General features: G+C 38.8%; 1 protein-coding gene across 1 annotated transcript in view; it reads left to right on the top strand.

The window, feature by feature from the left end:
• The window catches only part of PCCB (propionyl-CoA carboxylase subunit beta), a 62358-nt gene that overhangs the window by 29302 nt on the left and 5880 nt on the right, over window positions 1-27176 (top strand). Inside the window, exons 7-10 of the mRNA XM_069475403.1 lie at window positions 5768-5876; window positions 9255-9375; window positions 9824-9905; window positions 17796-17919. Coding sequence (XP_069331504.1) covers window positions 5768-5876; window positions 9255-9375; window positions 9824-9905; window positions 17796-17919 — 436 coding nt within the window. The remainder of the gene's footprint in view (window positions 1-5767; window positions 5877-9254; window positions 9376-9823; window positions 9906-17795; window positions 17920-27176) is intronic.

The raw sequence follows: 27176 nt of genomic DNA, 5'->3' as shown, positions 1-27176 counted from the left end.
GTGTACACATCTCCTTGAGAATTGACGCCTTTGTCATTGTGCAGTGTTGCTCTTTATCCCTGATAACTTTTCTTGGTCTAAAGTCTGCTCTGTCTGAAATTATTTTTTATTTTGATTGATTGACAGGGTGTTTATCACCCAGGCTGGAGTACAGTGCCACGATCATAATTCACTATAACCTCAACCTCCTGGGCTCAAGTGATTCTCTCACCTCAGCCTCCTGAGTAGCTGGGACTACAGGTGTGTGTCACCATGCCTGGTTATAGAGATGAGGTCTTGCCATGTTGCCCAGGCTGGTCTCAAACTCTATCTGAAATTAATATAGCTATTCCTGCTTTCTTTTGATTAGGATTAGCATGTAATATCTTTCTCCATCCATTTACTTTTAGTCTGTATGTGTCTTTATACTTAAAATGGATTTTTTTTGTAGATAGCTCATATAGTTGGGTCTTGTTTCTTTATCCAGTCTGACAATCTGTCTTTTTTTTTTTTTTTTTTTGTTGAGACAGAGTCTCACTTTGTTGCCCAGGCTAGAGTGAGTGCCGTGGCGTCAGCTTAGCTCACAGCAACCTCAGACTCCTCGGCTTAAGCAATCCTACTGTCTCAGCCTCCCGAGTAGCTGGGACTACAGGCATGCGCCACTATGCCCGGCTAATTTTTTCTATATAGATTTTTAGTTGTCCATATAATGTCTTTCTATTTTTTTAGTAGAGACGGGGTCTCTCTCAGGCTGGTCTCGAACTCCTGACCTTGAGCGATCCACCCGCCTTGGCCTCCCAGAGTGCTAGGATTACAGGCGTGAGCCACCGCGCCCGGCCAATCTGTCTTTTTAATCAATGCATTTAGACCATTGACATTCAGAGTGATCATTGTTACAGGTGGATTAATTAATATCTACCACAATTGTTACTGTTTTCTATTTGTTGTTTTGTTCTTTGTTCTCATCGTTGTCTTCCATTCTTTTTCTGCCTTTTGTGGTTTTAACTGAGCATTTTATACAATCTCATTTTCTCTCCTTTATCATCATATTCATTTTTAAACTTTTTTATTGGTTGCCTTAGAGGTTTGCAATATACATTTACAACTAATTCAAGTCCAATTTTAAATAACACTACTGCTTCTTGGGTAGTGTGAATACCTTATAATAACAAAATAATTCTAATTTCTTCTACCCCTTGTATTATTGCTGTCATTCATTTCACTTACATATAAACATATGTACATAATTGAATATGTTGCTATTATTTTGAACAAAGTATCTGTTAGCTCAATATCAATAAGAAAAAATAAAAGTTTTTATTTTATCTTCATTAATTCCTTCTCTGATGCTCTTCCTTTCTTTATGTAGATCCAAGTTTCTGACCTTCATCATTTGCCTTTTCTCTAAAGAATTTCTCTCAACATTTCTGCAAGGCAGGTCTACTGGCAACAGATTCCCCCAATTTTGGTCTGTCTGAGAAAGTGTTTTTTTCCTTCTTCACTTTTGAAGGATAATTTTGCAGGGTACAGAATTCTAGCTTTGTAGGGTTCCCCCCCCCCCCCCCACTCAACACTTAGAACACTTTACTCTCTTTTCATTTGCATGGTTTCTGAGAAGTTGGATGTAATTCTTATTTTAGGTCTTCTGTCGGTAAAATGTTTTTTTCCTTCTGGCTACTTCTAGGTTTTCTCATTATCTTTGATTTTTCTGTGGTTTGAAAACAATGTGCCTAGGTGTAGTTTTTTTAGCATTCATCCTGCTTGGTTCTCTATGAGCTTTCTGGATCTGTGGTTTGGTGTCTGACAGTTTGGGGAATTCTCAGTCATTATTGTTTCCAATATTCTGTTCCTATCTCTCTTTCTTCTCCTTCTGGAATTCCCATTATGTGTATATTACATCATTTGTAGTGGTTCCACAGTTTTTGGATGTTCTGGGTTTTCAATTTGGGTGGTTTCTATTGAGATATCCTCAAGCTCAGAGATTCTTTCCTCAGCCATGCACGGTCTTTGAAAGTGCAAAGACTTTTGCATCAATAAGTGGATCAAAGACATTCTTCATTTCTGTTAGTGTTCTTGATTCCTGATATTTCTTTTTGGCTCTTTTTAAGAATTTCCATCTCTCTAATTACGTTGTCCATCTGTTCTTATTTACTGTCTACTTTATCCATTGGACCCCTTAGCATTTTTTTTTTTGTTGTTGTTGTTGTTTAATTTTTTGAGATGAGGTCTCACTATGTTGCCCAGGCTGGTCTTAAACTCTTGGGCTCAAGTGATCCTCCTGCCTCAGCCTGCCAAGTAGCTGGGACTACAGGAATATGCCACTGTGCCGGGCGAGCATCTTAAACATAGTTATTTTAAGTTCCCAGTCTGATAATTCCAGCTATATTCCCTGCTATATCTGATTCTGGTTCTGATGTTCGTTCTGTCTCCTCAGACTTTGTTTTAGTTAGTATGTCTTAAAATTTCTTCTTCATAGCTGTACATGATATACTGGGTAAAAGGAACTATTGTAAATAGGTTATTAGTAATGTGGTACTAAAGAGTGGGGAAGAGGCAAAGGAAATGTTCTGTAGTCCTATGAGTAGGTCTCAGTGTTTTAGTGAGCCTGTGTCTGTGGACTGTGAACTTCACGTGTGTTTCTCAGTCCTTCATGCCCCGTTTGGTGGGACAGGGTGGCCAGACTTGGCTGGGGCAGGCTATTTCCTTTTTCCCACGTGGAATGCTAGAGCTGGCTGGAGTTTGGTATTTTTATTCCTCCCGATCAGTAGTCTCTGATAAAACCCTAACAGATTAGGCTCTGGTTAAATAGTTTCTCCTGAGGGGCAGACCTTGTTAAGAAAAGTAGGAGGGCTCTGGTATGTTTCAGAATGGTCTCTTTTCCGCTCCCCATGCTGGAAGCATGAGGGGACTTTTCTCTGATAATCACTGTGAGAACCTGGTTGAGCTCCTAGAGGTAAAACTCATCAATTGCACTGGGGCTTCAGTGACTGGGCCCTGCTGGAGTTTTTGTGTCTCATACTTGTCCACACTGAGACTCCAGTTTTTCAGTTTTAGTTAGTTTCTCTACGTCAGCCCTGGTTCCCTGGGAGATTTGGGCATTTGTGGGTTTCTGCTCTGCAAGCCTCAATGCTCTGCATTTGCCTGTCAGTCTCCAATTTTGGAGTGGTTTGTCCTGTGACCCCCTCATGGCTCTCTGATGGATCTAAGAAAAGCTGTTAATTTTTTTTTTCAATTTGTTCAGCTTTTTATTTGTTAGGAAGGAGTATCAACTTCCAGATTCTCATATCCTGGACTGGAAGCCAGAAGTTCTCTGTGTCTAGTGCTTCAACTGTTACAAATAAAGCTGCCGTGCACATTCGTTTAGAAGTCTTCGTGTAGAGTGGGGAAGACCTTTCTAGCAAGATCCCAGACCAAAGAATCATAAGATAAAATACTGATACAATGCATATGATAGACTAAGGATTAATTTCCTTAGCATATGCAAATCAAAACCACAATGAGATATCACTTATCTCCAGTGAGAATGGCCTTTATCAAAAAGTCCCCAAACAATAAATGTTGGCGTGGATGTGGAGACATAGGAACACTCATACACTGCTCGTGGGACTGCAAACTAGTACAACCTCTGTGGAAAGCAATATGGAGATACCTTAAAGAAATACAAGTAGACTTATCATTTGATCCAGCAATCCGTTACTGGGCATCTACCCAAAAGAACAAAAGACATTCTATAAAAAAGACATCTGCACTAGAATGTTTATAGCAGCACAATTCACAATTGCAAAGATGTAGACACAACCCAAGTGCCATCAATACATGAGTGGATTAATAAAATGTGGTATATGTATTCCATGGAGTTCTACTCAGCCACAAAAAACAATGATGATCTAACACCTCTTGTATTATCCTGGATAGAGCTGGAGCCCATTCTACTAAGTGAAATATCCCAAGAATGGGAAAACAAGCACTGCATGTACTGACCATCAAATTGGTTTTAACTGATCAACACTTAAGTGCACATACAGTAATAACATTCATGGGGTGTTGGGCAGATGGGAGAGAGGAGGAAGGGGGATGGGTATAAACACACCTAATGGGTGTGGTGTGCACCATCAGGGGGATGGACACGTTTGAAGCTCTGACTTGGGTGGGGCAAGGGCAATATATGTAACCTAAACATTTGTGCCCCCATAATATGCTGAAATAAAAAAATTAAAAAAAATTTCCTTTGCATATAAAAAAGCCAACTATCCGTTAGAAATGGGCAAAGAGCATTTATAGTGAGTTCACAGAGATGACAATTATATTTATTGCAAAATTGCTTATTATATTAAAATACTGGAAACAACCTAAATGGTCATCAGTAGATGACAGTTAAATTATGATACATATTCTATGCTGATACGGAATGATCTTCAAGCTATAGTATTATGTTAAACAAATTTGAGAACAGTGTGTAGAACACTGTTTATGTTAGAAAATGTTTGTTTTAGAAAGAAAATGTGTTAGGAAGTATTTGTGTTAGAAATGTTTGTGTTAGAAAATAAGAGGGTAAATATATATATTAATGCTCATGTGTGCATATATTGCCTTTGGGGAGGGGAATTGGAGGCCTGGAAATAAGGGCTGGGCTGTAGACTTACTTTCCACTCTATCTCCTATTCTTTCAAATTTTGTACAGTTTGCCTGTGTTATCTATAAATTAGCCCATCACCCACTCATAACACCAAAGTATTGATTATCTGTATCTTTAAGTAGCTTCAGTTAAAGTGCCTGGTTGCATGCCATCTCCGTGCCTTGGTTTCGTGCCTTGGTTTCCTCATACATAAATGGGGGTGATAATAGTACTTAGGCTTTTTTTTAAAAAATTTTATTTTTAGAGACAGGATCTTACTCTGTCACTCAGGCTGTATTGCAATGGTACAATCATAGTTCATTGCAGCCTTGAACTTCTAGGCTCAAGGGATCCTCCTGCCTTGGCCACCTGAGTAGCTAGGACTACAGGTATGTGCCACCACGCCTCTAGAGGCTGGGCGCGGTGGCACATACCTGTGATCCTAGCACTCTGGGAGGCCGAGGCAGAAGATTGCTTGAGGGTCAGGAGTTCGAGACCAGCCTGAGCACGTAAGACCCCATCTCTACCAAAAAATAGAAAAAAGTAGCTGGGTGTGATGGTGCACACTTGTAGTCCCAGCTGCTCAAGAGTCTGAGGCAGGAGAATTGCTGGAGCCTAGGAGTTTGAGGTTGCAGTGAGTTAGGATGATGCCATTGCACTCTAGCTCGGATAACAGAGCAAGACTTCATTTTTTTTAGAGACGGTGTCTTGCTCTGTTGCCCAGGCTTGTCTCAAATTCCTGGCCTCAAGCACTCCTCCCACCTCTGCCTCCCAAAGTGTTAGGATTGCAGGTGTGAGCCACCATGGCCAGCCAGTACTTAGGTTTTAATGGCACAATGCTATGAAGTGCTTGGAAAAGTGCTTGGTGCACAGCAAGCTCTGAGTCAGGGTCACCCGTTCCTGTGTTCTACAGGCGAATGACCCTGGATGTTAGCCACACTGCCAGTTGATCTGCTGAGATAAAATCATGGAACAAAGATTTTTAAAAAATGGACAATGAGGCAGGGGAAACTTGAGTCTTCTGTCTAGATAAGTATCTTTGAGCAGCATCCCAGCCTGGTTCTGCTACCATGACACTATTTTCTCAGCCTTTGTCTTTCTGGCTGAGTGAGCTCTAAGGCTATGGCCAGCTCTGGTGCTCTGAGATTGACTGTTCTGGAAATCTGATTTTAGGACACCTCCTACCTGTTTATCACCGGCCCTGATGTTGTGAAGTCTGTCACCAATGAGGATGTTACCCAGGAGGAGCTTGGTGGTGCCAAGACCCATACCACCATGTCAGGTGAGAGATCTTCCAGATGACCTTACTGTTATCAAACATTGAGAAGAGGGTGGTGACAGTTTTAAAAATATCACCTAATTGGCGGAACCTATTTGGGAAGACTGTAGTAGAGTCTGTTGTACTACAATGCAGTACACTATATTGCCTACATATATAGTGATGAAGGTGAATTTAGTATCTCAAATTTATTGGAAAAAATAACAAGCTATTGCTTTGATATTCTTTAGAGTAATTTTAAAGCTAATTGTTGGAATGGTGGTTATAAGTAGGTATGGTTCATATATGTGTAGTTGAACCTTTAACAAAATAGTCTTTTTGTGACCTTTTTTAACTCCAAAGCCTGGGGTATATCTTAGATAGCATTTTACCAATCACCATTGGCCAGGTACAGTCTTAATGTGATGATCATGAACCACATGATCATGAATTTGGTCATAGTTCTTTAAGAACCTACCTATTTAAGATTACATGCCACACATGCTGAGTTTAAAATATATATAGATTATTCTGTTGTTTGGCATTGAAACAAAAAATTCTTATTTATACAGAAAGGCATAGAATTGGAAGTAGGGCATGATTTTGATATTAGTAAAGACATGTTGCTGTTGGGGTAATGATTGTAATTCCATATTTGGAAAAAAACACCAAGCTGTGAAAGGATTGCCTATCCCATGGCAAGCAGTGTAACTGAAGACAGGAGAACTTGCCTCTTTGAGAGATTCTGAAGCAATAAGAGGTTGGTGTGACTGATTTATGTACCACGTTGTACTGTGGTTAAGGCATTGGGTCATCGTTTAATTATCAGCATTTCTTCTTGGTGTCCATGAAATAGAGGTGTGTCTTATCAGTAAAGTCTTAGATTTGATGAAATATGGTTTAGAAACAGAGCTCTTATTCCCGTACCAACAAGAGTTGTTCCTCCCCTGTCTCAGGTTGACATCAGCCTTGACTAACTGTTTCCCTCACCTGTCAGCTCCATTCAGCCCGTCTCCAAGACCTGTCTGCGATCAGAACACTTCTCGACATCCACTCCCCCCACAGCCTGCCACCACACCCTTGTCACAGGGCTTCATTGGCAGTTTGCCTTTCTTGCTGTGATGTAATATAAAGTTGAGTCTTGAGGGCATCTTAGATTGGATGAAATACGCTATTTATTTATTTTTTTCATTTCAGTAGTATTACATGTTTTCAGTAGAAAATTTCAAAAATACAAGGAGTAGAAATCACTAGGAATTCCGTGATCCACACATAATCACCACTGATGTACCCTGGCAGTCTTTTCATGCAGATGAATGTGAATGCGCATACATGTGTTCAAACACAGATGTATACACAAACTCTTCTGCAACTTTTTTTTTTTTTTTTTACTTGATAGCTTAAAGTAATGAATGTCTACTCATGACATCAAATTTTCTTCTGTAGCACAATTTTAGGGTTTTGTTTTTGTTTTAAAGGGCTGTATGTGGTGCTCTTTCTGGGCCCAAGACCCTGTGTATCTGATGTGCTTGTCCTGTGTCCCCAGAGCAAGGCACAAAATGGGCTCTATACATACATTTTTTTCTTTTTGATAACAACTGTATTGAGTTACAGTTCATACACCATACAGTTTAAATGCCTGTTTATAGTGTATGATTCAGTGGTTTTTAACATGTTCTGAGTTACGTAACCATTACCACAATCAATTTTAGGGCATTTTCATCACCCTAAGAAGCAGCCCTGTGCCCATCAGCAGTCACTCCCTGTTTCGCCACAGATACTCCAGCTCCAGGCAGTTGCCCGTCTACTCTCTGCCTCTGTGTGGATTTTCCCATTCTGGATGTTTCATAGGAATGGAGTCATACGATATGCGATCTTTGTGACTGATTTCTTTTACCTAGCATAATTTTTTCCCTCTTCTGACTTTCAGCTGAAGTGTCGTGTTTTTTAAGGTTCACCCACACGAGTGGTGATTATCAGGATTCAATACTTCATTCCTATTTATGGCTGAATTATATTCCAATACTTCATTCCTATTTATGGCTGAATTATATTCCAGTGTATGAATATACCACATTTTTTTTATTGACCAGTTAATAGACATTTGGGTTGTTTCCACTTTTTGACTATCATAAATATACTGCTATAAACATTTATATACAAGTTTTTGTATGGACATGTTTTCATTTATCTTTAGTATATACCTAGGAGTGGAATTTCTGGGTTAAATGATAACTCTTATGTTTAACTTTTTGAGAAACTACTAGACTTTTCCAAAGTGGCTATTACAGTTTATAAATATTTCCTGAGTGAAAGGATTTTGCCATGTTGAAAATGCTGCTGCTTCATTCGACAGATACTCATTGAGTATCTATGTGTGAAACGTTGTTCTAGGTGCTAGGAATCCATCTGTGGACAGAATAAAAAAAGATCCCTATCCATCTGGAGCTTATATTCTAGTAGAGGAGATAGACAATAAACAATAAACGTACATTATATAATATGTTAGAAGGCAATATTTGCTATGGAAAAAGTAGAACAAGGTAAAGAGGATTGAGATTGTTGCAATTTCAAATAGGGTGGTAAGGGTAGGCCTCACTGAGAGGGTAACAGTTGAGCAGTTTGAAGGAGTTAACTGCATTGGTATGTAAGTCAGGAGCACTGCAGGCAGAGGGAATAGCTTATGCAAAGGCCCTGGGGTAGGAGAGTGACTGGCATACTTAGTGGATAGCAAGGAGGGTGGTTGAGTGGACACATGCCATGATCTGACTTAAAGAGCTCCCTCTGGCTGCTGTGTGAACAAGAGACTGTAGGAGTGACAGTGGAGGATGGGAGTCAGGTGAGGTGAACCTGAGAGAGTGTGATCTTGGCTGCACTTTATTATATTTATGGCTTTGTTTGGCTGGCCTGTGATTTCTGAATAGTCTTTAGGAACAACAGCTTGATCCCTCACTAGGGCCAGGTGGTTCCCTCTCTGTCCACCATTGCTGAGCACCTATTGAGTGTCAGGCATTATTCTTGATGGGGGACTTCAGTGATAAGACAGGCCCAGTCTTGCTCTGTTGGAACTGATATTCCAGGAGAGATGTCAGGCAGTAAATAGGGAAGTGGAAAGGTGCATGGCCCAGTGCTGGAAAGTGAGGGGCGTGGGGATGGATGTGGAGGGGACATTAGAGCAAAGACCTGGATGAAGAAAGGTGTGACCCTTGTGGAGATGTGCAACGGAGCAGAGGGAGCAGGCCGCGTGAGTTGAAGCATCTGCCTGAAGGTGTGTGCTGTGTAGCAGCGCATCCTAGAGCTATCAGCATAGTCTGCGGCAGACGTGTCCTAGAAGGGGGCAGTGAGGCAGCATCTTAGAGCTGACTGTCACCCTGGCCCATCATATCCTCCCTGTTCTCTTAGGTGTGGCCCACAGAGCTTTTGAAAACGATGTTGACGCCTTATGTAATCTCCGGGAGTTCTTCAACTACCTGCCCCTCAGCAATCAGGACCCGGCTCCCATCCGCGAGTGCCATGACCCCAGGTGCGTTGCCGGCCTGTGTGCCTTCTGTCATTTTGCAGGGCAGCTTGCCCTTCTCTGGCTCCCCCGACCCTGACAGGACCCCCAGGGTCTGCCCTCTTGGGCAGGTTGGAGCAGACTGGGGAGTGAACTCGGTGAGCCTCCCAGGTGTGGGGATGATGATGGCATGTCTGGGTACAGGAGCAAAGAGAGATGATTTTATTTACTTTTTTCTTCTCTGTAATATTCGATGGGGAACTTGGGGGTAAAGAATGGCAAAAAATTTTATTTTATTTTATTTTATTTTTCTTTCTAAGAGACTCTTGAGTTGTCCAGAATTGGAGATGGACATTTCTTTGTGTCTGGCCCAGTCCCCACGATGTGTCTCTCCCATTCCCTTTTCTACCCTCCTCCCACAAAGGTAACTGGCTCTTCCTGTGTTGATTATATCTGTCTTTTCTTCTACCTAAAGTGACCGTTTGGTTCCTGAGCTCGACACAGTTGTCCCTTTGGAATCTACCAAAGCCTACGACATGGTGGACATTGTACACTCTGTAAGTGCCACATCTGCCTGTCTTGCCTGCCCTTCTTAGACACATCCATGGTCATTGTACTTTGGCCTGGTGAGGAAGTGTTGGACCCACTGGCCTTGACGTCAGGCAACACAGGTGGGGCGTGCGGTGGGCACAGGACCAGTGGCCTCTGAGTAGTGTGTTCTGGAAAAAGCTAGTGGCTGTTGACACCCTAAGGGCACAGATAGACTTGAAGGCAGAAGGGAGGAGTGGCCAGTTGGGCCAGCAGAGTTCAGGGGTCTTTAGAAGGCACTCTGAAGTGTGTAGATTAGGGACTATGTCCCCAGAGATTGGAGTGAGGCCAGGGTGATCCTTTTTTTTTTTTTTTTTTTTTTTTTTGAGACAGAGTGTCACTCTGTTGCCCGGCTAGAATGAGTGCCGTGGCGTCAGTCTAGCTCACAGCAACCTCAAACTCCTGGGTTCAAGCAATCTTCCTGCCTCAGCCTCCCGAGTAGCTGGGACTACAGGCATGCGCCATCATGCCCAGCTAATTTTTTTTCTATATATATATTTTAGCTGTCCCTATAATTTCTTTCTATTTTTAGTAGAGATGGGGTCTCGCTTTTGCTCAGGGTGGTCTCGAACTTCTGAGCTCAAAGGATCCACCCGCCTCGGCCTCCCAGAGTGCTAAGATTACAGGCGTGAGCCACCTCGCCCGGCCCAGGGTGAGCCTTACTAGGTACTTTTGTTTGGGGCCTTATGCTCAGAGGGTGTTTTGTCTTTCAAGAGAAATAGTACACAGAACACCCTATGATACCATCGGGGGCGGGGGGAGGGGTGGAGGTCTGGGGGAGACAGGAGCCATTTGCACCTCTTTCTTGGTGCCGTAGATCCCTGGGTCATTAAATAGAGGGAACAGTATTGGGCAAACTGAGGATGTCTGCAGATGGCCACTGTCTTCCTCACACACACTGTTCTCTCAGCAGTCCTCGCACAGTAGAACATGAATAGCTGTTTGACAGTGCTAGGAATCCCGGGGCTTGCTGGTTTTTGGTACTGTTTTTGTTTGTTTGATTCTTGCAGGCTGTCTCTGTGCTGAGGATCTGCCAAAGGTCCTCCTTAGGTCTTTTCTGAGCACTTGCAGGGGCACGCGCAATCACTTTCTAATTGCCCCTCTATATGTGGCTGTTTTTGAGTGTCCTAATTGTTAATGTCTGGTTTCCAAAAGTGGGAAAAGAGAAGAATGAAGAGGGGGGAGAAAGGTGTCAGCCCTTTAAATTCCCTGGAAGTCACTTCAGCCTCAGGTGGGGAGAGTCTTGCATCAATGGGAGGGGTTGCGGCAAAAGTAACCAGTCTCTTTATACCTCTGTGTTCAGTAGCCGCTGAGATCAGCAGATACTCGGAGAACAGGGTCCTGCAGGCTGTGTGCAAGATGCTTCAGGAACACTTTTGCGGCTGCCTGCCGTGGAGCTGGGTGGGGGCTGGCTAGTTGCTACTGTGCTAAGAGCTGAGATTAACTGCAGTTTTCAGTCCAGCCCTTCCCTTGGAAGCTGCAAGCCTTCAACAGACTCCACAGTTCCAAAATAGTTATATCCGACAGATTCTGCAAGTGTGATTGTTGTCTAGACAGGGAGGCAGATTCCTGGTGCTTCCTACTCTACCATCTTCTCGTAATTTTTTTTTTTTTTAAAGGTATATATGACAGCTCTTGATTCTGTTTTATCAATTTTATATCCTGCCACCTATTAAGTTCTCTTATTGTTTGTAATTTTTCCTGTTAATTCTTTCGGAGTTTTCAAGTGTACTTGTATATAGTTTTTTCTTTATTTTCCATGTCATTTCCTTCTCTTGTCAAATTGCATTGGCAATAGCTCCACATATATTAATATCAAATGTAATGATGAGGAATAGTCTTGATATTGGGCACCTTTGTCTTATTCCTACGCTTAGCAAGCCTGCCATCAGTGCTTTCTAATGTATATCTTTTTTCATGTTGAAGCTACTGCTGGTTTCTATTTTAATGTTTTTTATCTATTTTGTTTTTAAAATTAGGGATCAGTGTTGAATATTGTCAAATGCCTTTCAGCATTTTTGGAGATGATCACGTGATTTTCCTCCTTAGATCTGTTTATAAGTCTGTCTTAGTAGATTTCCTAGTACTGAACTATTCCTGAAGTAAACCCTACTTGTTATATTCTGTTTGCTAATGTCTTATTTGGATTTTTGCATCAATGTCATGTGACTATGGTATGTATTTTTTAAAGGTATTTTAAAATCAGGTTTTGGTATCAATGTTGTACTTTCTGTGTTAGTCTTCTAGGGCTGCTATAGCAAAATACCATTGACTGGATGACTTAAACAACAGAAATTTATTTTCTCACAGTTCTGAAGGCTGGAAGTTCAAGATCAAAGTGTTGGCAGGGTTGATTTCATTCTGAGGTCACTCTCCTCGGTTTATGGACCTTCTTGCTGTATCCTCACAAAGCCTTTTCTCTGTGTGCCCATGGAAGGAGATCTCTTGTATCTCTGCCTGCTCTTCTTCTTCCTCTTCCTCCCTTCTTCTAATAAGACTGTTTCTTGAACTTCCACTGCAAATCTCTGGAGTGTTGAGGCAGTCTTGAGAATTGCACAGAAGAAAGAAAAGAGAAAGTTCACTCTAACAGTGAAAATGCTGGAAAAGAATTCTGTTAGAGCAGTGACTTAGGGAAGGGGTTTAAAGTACACACAATAAGGCAATCGGGAAGGCATTGCTTCTGGGGAAGAAAAGAGTAAAAAGGAAAGGGAGAGGCACCTTTGGAAATTGTGAAGGGAAAATGAAGCAAGAGGGGTAAATTTATGTACCTGCAAGAAGGAAAACAAAAAACTGAAGGACACACTGTGCCTTTCCCTGCTATACTGACAGAAGAGGGTGCTCTTGAACTAGAGATTTTATCCACCATCCCAAACTGCCAACCCTGCCCACAAAATGCAGAGATACAAATAGTTCTCATCTATATAAAGCTACAATAATCAAACAATGAGAATGCAACATTTCAGTCGATGAAACTCAAACTCCCTTCACTGTAAAAGTCAATCATGTAGCAGATGATCACACTTCAGTCTGAATTCAGTAGCCTCTACTAAGCATTTGACATTAAAGAAGTAAAATTTCAGAAATTAATGACAAAGTGGAGACAAAATAGGAAATGAAGTTAGAGCTCACTGAATTAAGAAAATGGGGGAAAAAGACAGTCACATTAGAAATGATGACAAAATTGCAAGGTGTTCAAGGGAGAATGTATTTTAATAAAAATTTAATAAGGAAGTAGAGAAATAAAGAGAATGAAATAAGATATAAAAGTAAATGTTGTTACTACAAAAATGTGAGGTAACAAACATGCTCATTAGCTTGATTTAATCATCCACAATGTATACATATATGAATTGTATAGCTATACATATGTGAATAAATATTTGCAATTTTTTTTTTTTTTTTTTTGAGACAGAGTCTCACTCTGTTGCCCGGGCTAGAGTGAGTGCCGTGGCGTCAGTCTAGCTCACAGCAACCTCAAACTCCTGGGCTTAAGCGATCCTACTGCCTCAGCCTCCCGAGTAGCTGGGACTACAGGCATGCGCCACCATGCCCGGCTAATTTTTTTCTATATATATTTTAGTTGTCCATATAATTTCTTTCTATTTTTTTTTTTTTTAGTAGAGACGGGGTCTCACTCTTGCTCAGGCTGGTCTCGAAGTCCTGACCTCGAGCGATCCACCCGCCTCGCCTCCCAGAGTGCTAGGATTACAGGCGTGAGCCACCGCACCCGGCCAAATATTTGCAATTTTTATTTGTCAATTAAAATTTTTCTCCTTCCCTCCTTTTCCAAAAACTTTTTTAATAATGCAGATACATCTCATGAAAATCATTAGTTAAAAAAGTGTCAGAAAAAAGTAAGTACAATGAAAGAGGCAAAGAAGAACAAACATACATATAATTGGAGTGTATGAAGAGGAAAGATCAGTGGAACAGAATTAATATTTAAAACTGTAATCCAAGAAAATATTCCGGAAATAAGATTCAGATCTACATAATGAAAAAGTACACTGAACACCTGGGAAACCTGACCCAGAATGATCAAACTTGAGAAAATATCCAATAACTGTTAGATTTTAAAATAGAAATCCTCAAGACCTTCAAGGCAAAAAGTTCAAATAACTGACAAAGGCAAGAGAATAGAGTGGTATCAGACTTATGAGTAAGGATTTTGTGTTTAGCCAAGTTGACCTTCATGTATTAAGACTACAGAAAACCAGTTTTAAACACCCAAGAACCAAACTAGAGAATGAGTTTTAGCCAAGAGATGACTTGGAGAAATTTCAACAAAAGGATCGAAAGTGACTATTTAATATGCTTAGCTATAATTCTTAGACTAAAACAGAGGTGAGGATGAAGGTGAAGAACAACATATTAATGTTGTATGTTGCAGAAAAAAATGCAACTGAAAAATGGGAGGAGAAGGAAGAGGAAAAGAATATAGCAGAATCAGTTCATTGATTTTTTTTTTGAGAGTTAATAGATGTTATTTAAGAATAAACAGACAAGTTAATAAAAGAATAAGGATACAGACTAAAGGCATTAAAAAGGTATAATTACAAAGGTAACCGCTAGACCAAAAAAATATAAACCTTCCTACGTAATATTAGATATATTACATAAAGAAACAGCAAATATAACATGATATACACAGTCATTATAAAAACAATAAAAAGATAAATGTCATGCCAATAATTGTGAATGGGCTAACTTCATTTATTAAAAGAAAAAAATGACCAGTTTGGCTCACAAATCAAGACCAGCCATATATGCAGTATACAAGAGACACTTTAAAGTGACTCAGGCTAAACATAAGGCATAGGCAAAGGTATATCAGGAGAATAGAAACAATAACATAGTAGTGTTTGTGATCCTAATATTGAACAAAGTAAAATTCAATTATTAACCATGACAAGGATGTTTTCAAATGCTAAAAGCCACAGTTCACAATGATGATGTAAAGGCTATGAAATATCTATGCCACAAATAATACGGCTACTATCTTTATGAAACAAACTGTAGGAGGTTCAAAGAGACATGGGTAGAGCACTTAATAATAGGAGATTTAAACACACCATTGTTAGTACAAAGCAGGTCAAGTAGACAAAAATAATAAGATGGAGGAGATAACATAATGTAATAGATCTTTATAGGTTTATTTCAGACTTTATACCCTGGTAATGGACAATAAATCTTATTCTCAGGTACACATGGACCCTTTAGAAAAGTTGATTAAACTTTTTCTAAAAGAAGAAAAGATGTTGAAAACACTACATATCAAAATCGATAGAATACATTTAAAACGATGAGCAGAGGAAAATTTATATCCTGAAACAGTAAAAATGAAAGAAGGAAAATAAATTCCCAGCTCAAAAAGCCAGGGCAGGGGGAAGAAAACCCACAAAACATTTCAAAATAAATCACAAGAAATAATTAGGATAAATGCATAAATTTATGATGGAAATAGAAAAATAGTCACTGTAATTAATAAATACTAACTTTACAAAAGCACAAACAGAAGTATGAAGTGAAAAGGGGGACTAACCATTGAAAAAGGAGAAACTTAAACATCAGACGAGATGAACTGGACAATTTGTTTGGAAAACACAGCTTAACAGAAATTGACCCCAATAGAGGCAGAAAGCTTACATGGACCAGATTCCATGGCAGGAGTTACTTCACAAAAAAGGGCTGGGTAGTTTCATGTGGGAATTCTGAGATCTTCAAAGACCAAATAGTCCTGATGCTACATAAATTCTTCTGGAGCACAGAAAGTAAAGAAACAAACTAAACACAAGAACCTTCCAAATTCTTTTTATAAAGCAACTATGACATTAATATCAGAACCTGATAAAGATCGTACTTAAGATTTCAGTTTAATATTGCTTACCAGTATTGATACAACAATACCAAATAAAATATTAGCTAACAAACTCTAACACCACCTTAAAATGATATCCATGGTAGAGTAGGATTTATTCTAGGAATGGTTCTAGGAAATCCAGTAATGTTAGTAGACATAAGGGAGAAAAATCAAATTATTTCTATAGATGCTAAAGAAAGCCTGTGAGATAGTTCAACGCCTATTCTGATAGACTTAAGAAAATAGGAATGAATGCTTTCTTAATATGATAAAATTTGCTATATACCTTTTCAAAAGCCAACATCTTACCTAATAACACTAAGTTCTACTAAGATCCAGGAACAAGGCAAGGATGCTTGGTGTCTCCACTATTATTTAGCATTGTTTTGGAAATATTAGCCAATGCAGTTAGACAAGATCATTCAGAGGCAAAAGGCTTGGAAAAGAAGCTATATTTGTAGATGATACATGTACTTAGAAGACTCTAGAGAGTGGGCTGGGCATGGTTTCTCACACCTGTAATCCTGGCTCTTTGGGAGGCTTGAGCCCAGGAGTTTGAGGCTCAGTGAGCTATGATTGCACACTGTACTCCACCCTAGGTGACAGAGCAAGACCCTGTCTCAAAAAAAAAAAAAAAAAAAAGAAACTAGAGAATGCATTATTACATGAAAACAATAATTAAGAAACAGGATATAAAATTAATGTACAGAAATCAGTAGTCTTCATATACATAAGCAGTAACCAATTAGGGAAGAATAAAAGCCCCTTTTACATAGTCACAAAGAAAATAAAATAGTGATAATTTTTTTTTTCCTATTTATTTCCCCAGGAATCCTGGAGACAGAAAAATAGCGATAACTCTTAACAGGAAATGTACAAAAGCTATATAGGGCAAATTTAAAACACTTTTAAAAAACACAAAAGTAGACTTGAACAAATGGAGAGACATCCCTTGATCCTGCTTATTGAGTTAACATGATAAAAATGTCATTTCTTCCAAAGTTAGTTTATAAATTTAAGGCAATTTCAGTAAACAGTTTTTAAAAATAAAACTAGATAAGTTTATATAAAAGTTCACATGGAAAAATAAAAGTACAAGAATAGCTAGGAAAATACTGGGGGGGAAAAAAAAAAGCCGTAAGTGGGGACGACCCATGTCTTATATTAAAGGATCCTATAGTTTAAACAGTGTGGTAGAGGCACATAAACACACCAGTGGAATAGAATGGAAAAGCCAGGAATAGACTCAAGTACGTATAGAATTCTCATACAGTCATGCATTGCTGAACAACGGGTACACATTCTGAGAAATGTGTCCTTAGGCCATTTTGTCGCGTGAACACCAGAGTGCACTTACACAAACCTAGATGGTGTAGTAGCCCTGCGGTCCCCAACCCCCGTCCCCACCTCCTCAGGCCAATACCGGTCTGTGGCCTGTTAGGGATGAGGCTACAGAGCTCCACCACCACCCCCCTCCTATTTTTTAGGAAATAGACAGTGAGGAACTGAGAGGTAAAGAGGCATCATGTGTGTAACTTACTCTCAAATGTTTCAGGAAAAAAAAGTGTACACGTATATATGTAAAAGAGTAAGCATTAAACCTTATGTGGTAGAATGTTAATAAATGAGGAATCTGGGTGGAGGGTATAGGAATGATTTTTGTACTGTTCTTGAAATTTTTATGTGTGTTTGAAATGACTTCAAAGTGAAAAGGTAAAGAAAAAATTGTCATAAATAATTCCGAATTCAAATAGAGCCTTTCAAACAAGCAGCCTTGGTTTATCCCCCCGTGGTATGTGAGAGGGACTCCCCACCACTCTGTTCCAGCAGGGAGGAGGTGCTGCTTCTGTCTGCTGTCCTCCTTCCGTGGAGAACCCGCGGTAGAGGTGGGAGCTGTTCAGCTCGGTAATGCTGTACTATCAACGCCATTCTGTAACGTAGTTATATCTTGTACTTTTGTCTTTATCATTTTGAGCTTAGGAGTAAATTTGTCCTGCAGGTTGTTGACGAGCGTGAATTTTTTGAGATCATGCCCAATTATGCCAAGAACATCGTTGTTGGTTTTGCAAGAATGAATGGGAGGACTGTTGGAATCGTTGGCAACCAACCTAAGGTGGCCTCAGGTAGGATGGAGAAGCTCTTGTAAACCTGGGGTGAGGGTTGGAGGCCAGGTCTGCCTGGGCCTGTCGTGTCCTTTTCTTCAAACATGGGCCCGTCTGCTTTTCTTCAAACATGGCTTTCCATGACTGAAAAACAAAAAGAAACTCAAATGGATGTTACAAAAGCAACTTTGTTTTTGAATATCTGAAAATGCTCATTTCATACTTTCCCTCCCTTTTGAGAGTTTATAAATAACTTTCATTAATGTATAAGATGATTGAGTTTTTAGAGGTCATCTTTAGTTAAATATATGTTTCATACACTGAGCTCCATGAGTGTCTTTTTTCACAGTTGTGTCTCCTGTGCCTTCGACAGGGCTAGGTACATAGATTAAATGTGACAAGTTAATGCATCTTTCTGTGTCTGTGCCCCACAGCTTTCTGGTGATATGGCCAGCCCTGAGTCACAGCCAGGTAATGGGGACTCTTCCAGGGCTGAGCTCTGGGTGGGGACGGTGGACACTGCTTCCCTCCTCACCGTTTTCCCTCTTAAGTTTGTTTTGAATTCCCATGTAGAAAGAATCTGTTCTCCCTTAATGACCCAACTTCATCTTTTATTTCTGCCATGGAAATTCTTCCTTGTATTTAGAAAAAGTTTTTTTTTTTTTTAAATATTTTTTGTCATGATAAAATACATGTAACACAAAATATGCCCATTTTAACCATTCGTAAATATTCAGTGCGATGGCATTGATAACATTCATGGTGTATGCAACCATCATCACTGTATTTCCAAAACATTTTCATCACCTCAGAGACTATGTACCCATTAAACAATTACCATTCCCTCCAAGCCCCAGCCCTTGCTATTCTAAATCTACTTCTTCTCTGTATGAATTTGCCTATTTTAGATATTTCATATAAGTGGAATCATGTAATATTTGTCCTTTTTATCAGGCATATTTCACTTAGCATAATGTTTTCAAGGTTTATCCATATTGTAGCACATAACAAAACCTCATTCTTTTATATAGGTTATTAAGTATGAGGCCAGGCGCGGTGGCTCACGCCTGTAATCCTAGCACTCTGGGAGGCTGAGGCGGGTGGATCGCTCGAAGTCAGGAGTTTGAGACTGGCCTGAGCAAGAGCGAGACCCTGTCTCTACTAAAAATAGAAAGAAATTACCTGGCCAACTAAAATATATATATAGAAAAAATTAGCCAGGCATGGTGGCACATGCATGTACTCCCAGCTACTCGGGAGGCTGAGGCAGAAGGATTGCTTGAGCCCAGGAGTTTGAGGTTGCTGTGAGCTAGGCTGACGCCACGGCACTCTAGCCTGGGCAACAAAGTGAGACTCTGTCTCAAAAAAAAAAAAGTATGAAATGTCTGATTTCCCTAAGTACTAAGTTTGACAGCTGATATCTCTGACATTTCATTTTGACACTTCTAGGTTTATTTTTATTGTGAAGGTACATCCTCAGTCTTTCAAATGTATGTTTTGGCTTTGATTATCTTTCACATTTTTTTAAAGCAATTTTTGTGAAACCATGGATAAGTCAAACGTTTGTGTTAGTTTTGAGTCTGAGTTCTGTCATGGAACCAATGCAGCACAGACAGCTCAAAATATCAATGAAGCATTTGGGAAGGATGTGGCTCATGAACGCACAGTGTGTCCATGGTTTGAAAAGTTCCCTTCTGGTGACTTTAATCTTGAAAATGAGCCACATTGGGCAACCTGAGACCAAGGTAGATAACGATGAGCTGAAAGCTATAATGGAAGCAAATCCACCTCAACCTACTCGTGAATTAGCAGCAAGGTTTGATGTGACTATTCCAACAATATCGGACCATTGGAAACAAATGGGCAAGGTAAAGAAGCTGTAGATGGGTACCATATGAATTAAATGAGCATCAGAAGAGAAATCGTCTCAAGGCTTGCCTTTCTTTGTTGTCATGACATAAAGGTGAACCATTTCTACGCTGTATTGTTACGTGTGATGAAAAATGGATTCTTTTTGACGATCACAAGTGTTCGGTACAATGGTTGGATGAGGATGAAGTGCCGAAACACAGTTCAAAACGGCATATTCATCAAAAAAAGCTAATGCCTTGTTTTCTTAGTGCTGTTTGTCCCACGCTGCATAGGAACACTCTTACACTGCTGGGGAACTGCAAATTAGTACAACCCCTGTGGAAAATAATTTGGAGATACCTCAAAGAGCTAAAAATAGAAATATCATTTGATCCAGCAATCCTACTATTGGGCATCCACCCAAAGGAAAAAAAGACATTCTATAATAAAGACATCTGCACTTGAATGTTTATAGCAGCACAATTCACAATTGCAAAGATGTGGAAACAACCGAAGTGCCCATCAATACACGAGTGGATTAATAAAATGTGGTACATGTATACTATGGAATACTACTCAACTGCAAAAAACAATGGTGATCTAGCACCTCTTATATTATACTGGATAGAGCTTGAGCCCATCCTTTGAAGTGAGGTATCACAAGAATGGAAAAACAAGCACCACATGTACGCGCCATCAAATTGGTACTAACTGATCATCACTAATGTGCCCATGTGGTAGTAATACTCATTGGGTGTCGATCAGGTGGGGGGGCCTGAGGATGGATAAACTCACAACTAATGGATGTGGTGTGCACTGTACGGGGGAAGGGCACACCTCTAGCCCTGGCTTGGATGAGGCAAAGTCATTACTTGTAACCAAAATGTTTGTACCCCCATAATATCCTGAAATAAATAATAAAAAAAAAAAAACTAATGGTGTCTCTCTGGTGGTCCAGTGCTGGTATTATCCACTACAACTTCATGAAACCTGGTCAGTCGAGTACAGCGATGTCTACTGCAACCAGTTGGATGAAATGATGAGGATGCTGGTGATTAAGAAGCAAAGACTGGTCAATAGAGACAGGCCAATCTTGTAAGACAACACTTGACCATGTGTCACTGGTCAAAGTACAAAAGCTGGACTTGGAAACTCTGTCATCCCCTGTATTCACCAGACTTTGCACCAACTGACTACCACTTCTTCCAGGCTTTAGGTCACTTCTTGAAAGGAAGAATATTCAGTTCTCAATAAGCTGTGGAAAACATCTTTTGCCATTTCATCGCCACTCACTCTCCAGGCTTTGCTACTGGCATAAACAAGCTCTTGTTAAGATGGCAAAACTGTGTTGATAGTTTAGGCACATACTTTGATTAATTGTACTGCTTCTTGTTTGAGATATAATAAACCACACTTTTGATCTGTAATCAGACATTTCATATCTAATGACCTAAATATATTGCATGGATAGACCACATTTTGTTTATTCATCTTTCAGTGGACACTTGAGTTGTTTCCACCTTTTATTATGAATAATGCTGCAATGACCATTGTTGTATAAGTATTTGTTTAAATTTCTGTTTTCAATTCTTTTGGATATACACCTAGGAGCAAAATGACTGGGTTATTTAGTAATTCTGTGTTTAACTTTTTGAGAAAACACCGTACCATTTTCCACAGTGGCTGTACTGTTTTGCATTCCCACCAGAAATGAATGAAGAGTTCCCATTGCTCCACGTCTTCACTAGCATGTGGTGTCAGTGTTCTGGTTTTTGGCCATTTTGTTGGGTTTGCAGTGGTGTCTCATTTTAATTTGCAATTTCTTGATGATATATGATGTTGAGCATCTTTTCATATAATTATATGCTATCTGTATATCTAAGGTATCTGTTCAGGTCTTTTGCCCATTTTTAAATTATGTTGTTTGTTTTCTTATTGAAGATTTTTTTTTTTTTTGAGAGAGAGAGTTTTACTCTGTCACCCAGGCTAGAGTGCAGTGGCGGGATAGCTCATTGTAACCTCAAATTCCTGGGCTCAAGTGATCTTCCTGCCTCAGCTTCCCAAGTAGCTGGGACTACAGGCGTGTGCCACCACACCTGGCTAATTTTTCTATTTTTTGTAGAGGTGGGTCTCGCTGTTGCTCAGGCTGGTCTTAAACTCCTGACCTCAAATGATCCTCCTCCCTCGGCTTCCCAGAGTGCTAGGATCACAGGCGTGAGCTGCCACGCCTGGCCTTATTTTCTTATTGAGCTTTAAGAGTTCTTTGTATATTTGAGTCCTTTATCCGATATGTTTGTAAATATTCTTTCTCAGTCTGTAGTGTCTTCTTATTCTCTTGACAGTGTCTTTCTTAGAGCAGGAGTTTTAATGATGTCTAGTTTATCAGTTATTTCTCTCTCGGTTCATGCCTTTAGTATTTTATCTAAGAAAGTCATTGCCATTCTCAAAGTCATCTAGATTTTCTGCTCTGTTGTCATCTAGGAATTTTTATAGTTTTGTATCTTACGTTTCGTTTTCTGATCCATTTTGAGTAAACTTGGTGGAGGGTGTAAGGTCTGTGTCTGTATTCATTGTTTTTTTGTTGTCACTCTTGTTTTTTTTGCATGTTGATTTCCAGTTATTTTAGCGCCGTTTGTTGAAGACTGTTTTTTCTCCATTATGTTGCCTTTGCTCATTTGTTAAAGATCAGTTGACTGTGTTTATGTGGGTCTGCTTCTGGAGTCTCCATTCTGTTCTGTTGATCTATTTGTTTATTTTGTTCCATTCATCTGTTCTTTTGCCAATACCATATTGTCTTCATCATGGTAGCATAGTAAGTCCTGAAGTCAGGTGGTATCGGCCCTCTTACCTTTTCTTCTTCTTCAATATTGTCTTGGCCATTCTGGATCTTTGCCCTTCCATAGAAACTTTAGAATTATTTTGTTTAATTATCCACAAAATAACTTGCTGAGATTTTGATTGGAATTATGTTGAATCAATAAATCATTTTGGAAAGAACTGACGTCTTGACAGTACAGATGTTCCTTAATTTATGAGTTATATACCCATAAACCCATTGTAAGTTGAAAATATCATAAGTCAAAAATGCATTTAATATCCTGATACATCATAAAGTAAAAAAAAAATTGTAAGTCAAATCATCATAAGCCAAGGACTGTATTGAGTCTTCCTGTCCATGAACGTGGACTCTCTCTCCATTTATTTAGTTGTCTCCCCGCCAGCTTTACTGAAGTATACATTAAGGTATAATTGACAAAAATTGTATATTTTTATGTATACAATATGGTGATTTGACATAGGTATACATTATGAAATGATTCCCACAATCAAGTTAGTTAACAGAGCCATCCCCTCACATAGTTACCTTTTTTTTTTGTGGTGGTGAGAACACTTAAGATCTGTTCTCTTAGAAAATTTCAAGCCATATAATACCGTAGTATTAATTATAGTCACCATGGTATACATTAGATTCCTAGAACTTACTCATTTTATAACAAAGTTTGTGTCTTTTGACCAATATCTTCTCCTTTCCCCCACCCTCCAGCCTCTGGCAACCGCTGTTCTACTCTCTGTTATGAATTTGACTGTTTTAGATTCCACATATAAGTGAGATCATGCAGCATTTGTCTTTCTGTGGCTGTCTAATTTCACTTAGCGTAGAGTTTATTCATGTTGTTGCAAATGGCAGAATTTCCTTCTTTTTTATGGCTGAATAATATTCCTGTGTGTGTGTGAGAGAGAGACATTTTCTTTACCCATTTCTTTATCAATAGACATGTAGGTTGTTTCTGTACCTTGGCTATTGTGAATAATACTGCAGTGAACGTGGGGATGGACATATCTCCTGGAGATACTGATTTCATTTCTTTTGGATATATACCCAGAAGTAGAATTGCTGGATCATATGGTAGTTCTATTTTTAATTTCTTAAGGTACCTCCATACTGTTTTCCATGTCTGTATCAATTTTGTTTAGTTATTTGATTTATTTCATTACAGTTTTGTAGTTTTTCTTATGTACATCTTCTGTGTGTTTTCTCAGATTTATATCTAAATGTTTCATTTGTTTTGGTGCTAACGTAAATGATATTTTTTAAAAAATTTCAAATTCTACTTATTCATTGATGGCATATAGGAAAGTGACTTTTGTATATTAACCTTTTATCCTTCAACCTTGCTATGGCACTTGTTAGTTCCAGCAGGGTTTTTTTTTTTTTTTTTTGGTCAGTTCTTTCATATTTTCTACATAAGCATGCCATCTATGAAAAAAGTTTGATTTCTTCCTTTCCAATCTGCATACCGTTTGTTTCCTTATCTTGTCATATTTCATTAGCCAGGACTTTTAGTACAATATTGAAAAGCAATGGTGAGGGGACATTCTTGCCAACATTCCTGATTCTTAGTGAGAAAACTTATAGTTTCTCACCATTAAGTATGATGTTAGCTGTAGGCTTTTTGTAGATGTTCTTTATAGAGTTGAGGAAGTTCTCTTCTATTCCTAGCTTGCTGAGAGTTTTTTTTTGTCATGGATTTCATGAAAATGTTTTTGCATTTATTCATGTGATCATGTGACATTTTTTCTTTAGCCTGTTGATGCAATGGATTACATTAATTGATTTTCAACTGTTGAACCAGCCTTGCATACCTGGGATAAATCCCATTTGGCTGTGGTGTATAATTCTTTTTATACATTCTTAGACTTGATTCACTAATATTTGAGAGTTTTTTCAGATATGTTCATGAGTCATATTGAGGGGTAGTTTTCTTTTCTTACAGTGTCTTTGTCTGGTTTTGGTATTAGGTAATGCTGGCTTTCTAGAATGAGTTAGGAAGTATTGCTTCAGTTTCTATCCTCTGGAAGAGACTGTAGAGAATCGGTACAATTTCTTCCTTAAATGTATGGTAGAATTCACTAGTGAAACCATCTGGGCTGTATTACTTTTTAAAATATTATAGGAGATTAAAAGTGGAGTTATAAGAAAAAAATTCCCTAATCCTGGTTTTTATATTTGTCCATGTAGTTATCTTTACTGGAGATCTTTATTTCTTCATATAGCTTTCCAATACTGCCTAGGGTTCTTTCCTTTTAACCTTAAGGATTCCCTTTAGCATTTTTTATAGAGCAGGCCTAATGATAATGAATGCCTCAGCTTTTGTTTATCTGGGATTGTCATAATTTTTCTTTCATTTTTGAAGCACAGTTTGCCAGATACAGAATTCTTTTTTGATAGTTTTATTCTTTTTTTTTTTTTTTTTTCCCCAGAGTCTCACTCTGTTGCCCTGGCTAGAGTGCAGTGGTGTCATCATCATAGCTTACTGTAACCTCAAACTCCTGGCCTCAAGGGATCCTCACCTATTGGCCTCCCAGAGTGCTGGGATTACAGGCATGAGCCACAGCACCTGGCTTGTTCTTTTAGCATTTTAAATGTCATCCCACTTTCTTTTGGCTTTCAGGGTTCAGCTGAGTGAGAAATCAGTTGGTGACCTTAATGAGGATCCCTTGTATGTTACTTCTCTCTTGTTACTTTCAAGATTCTCTCCTTGTCTTTTAACAATTTGACTGTGTTTCTCCGTGTGAGTCTCTGTGAATTTATTCTTGGAGTTAGCTGAGTTTCCAATATTTGTAGTTTCATGTCTTGCTTCAACTTTGGGAAGTTTTTGGATATTTCATCAAATTATCTCTTTGCTACATTCTCTGTGTACTCCTGGTACTCCCATGCTGTGTATGCTGGTTCACTTGGTAGTGTCTGTGGGTTCCTTAGGTTCTATTTGTTCACTTAATTTTTTTTCTTTCTGCTCCTAAGACAGGATAATTTCAGTTGTCTTATTCTCATATTCCCTGTTCTTTCTTCGGCCTTCTATAATCTCCTATAGTGAATTTTTCATTTCAGTTACTGTACTTTTCAGCTCCAGAATTTCTGTTAGATTACTTTTTATAATTTCTCTCTTTATTGATATTCTCATTTTGTTCCTGCATTCTTTCCCTGATTTTCTTTAGTTCTTTGTCCATGTTTTCCTTTACCTCTTCAAATGTATTTAATACTGTTGGTTTAAAGTTTTTATCTAGTCAGTTCTATGTGCTTTCTTAGGGACAGTTACTGTCAATTTACTTTGTTCATTTGAATATGCCTTGTGATTTTTTTTTATTGTTTTTGAAAACTGGACATTTGAATACCATAATGTGGTAATATTAACAATGAGATTTTCCTCCTTTCCCAGGATTTGTCATTTTTGTGATTGTTGAATGTTTTTGTAGTCCATTTGTCTAGTGTCTATTTTTCCAGAGGCTATATTTCTTGTCATATGTAGTCCCTGAAGTCTTTGTTCCTCAGCTTGTGTTTTTAACAGAAATTTTCTTGAATACCACCAGGAGCTAAAAGAAAGAAACAAACAAGGAAACTTCTAGTCTTGAAATTGGCTCTTTGTTGGGGCTATCCTTTGATGCTTAACCAGACTTGAAGTAAGTTTTGGGATCAGCCTATATGGTTAAAGCTTAAGGTTTTCCCAAGTCTTTTTTTTGTAATAATGTATTTTCATTTTCATTCATCTCAAGGTATTTTCTAATTTCACCTTCTTAGATCTTTTCTGGTCATGTATTTGGTCTTAGGCATACGTATGTCTTTCTAAATTCCTCTATATACACAGGTGCTTTTGAATGCACTAATTTCCAAAAAAACTCTCTCCTTGGCTTTTTCTTCCAGGCCTTATGTGGTCTCAATGATAATCTTTTGCCTCAGATGTCTGCAGGTTATTCTTCCACCTTACCATGTTTTTGGACAATGCCTACATATCCGGCCTGGATAAGTTCCAAGTTAGGCAAAACAGAGACTCATGCCTTGCATCAGTCTTTGAGACTTACACAATAATTTGTGAATGAGATCTGTTCTGCTTCCTCCAGAACCAGGGAAAATATGGGACAAGTGTGATTAAAAAGCCACAAAGCTTTCCTTTCCTACTATATTTTTAAGTTTCCCTTTTTTTGGTTCAGCATTTACTTGGTTATTGTAAACCTCTGTCTATTTTCCAGAGTTTTGACAAAATTTGGACTCACAGTTTCTACTTTTTTTCCAACACTTCTATTGGGGGATGAGAGCTTGGAGTTGCCTACTCCATCATTTTGTTGTTTAGAAAAACTGTTTAAAGTTAGGAATTTACACATGTTGAAAATGCATTTTGTTATAATTTACACACCATAAAATGCACAGCTCTTAAGTGCACATTTTGATGGGTTTTGACAATTTGACAAAATAATATACACCCTGGTAATCGCCATCCAAAAACAAGATATGGAATATTTTTATCAACTCAGAAAATATATTCTAAGGGAAGTTTTGCTTTTTTCTTTCTTTCTTTTTTTTTTTTTTTTTAGTTTTTTTTTTGGTTGATTTCTAGGGTTCTTTATATATTCTGAATGCACAGTCCTTTGTT

Source organism: Eulemur rufifrons, chromosome 7, assembly GCF_041146395.1.
Source record: "Eulemur rufifrons isolate Redbay chromosome 7, OSU_ERuf_1, whole genome shotgun sequence".
NCBI lineage: Eukaryota > Metazoa > Chordata > Mammalia > Primates > Lemuridae > Eulemur > Eulemur rufifrons.
Note: the sequence above shows the minus strand (reverse complement) of the source record. Positions and strands in the feature narration are given on the sequence as shown.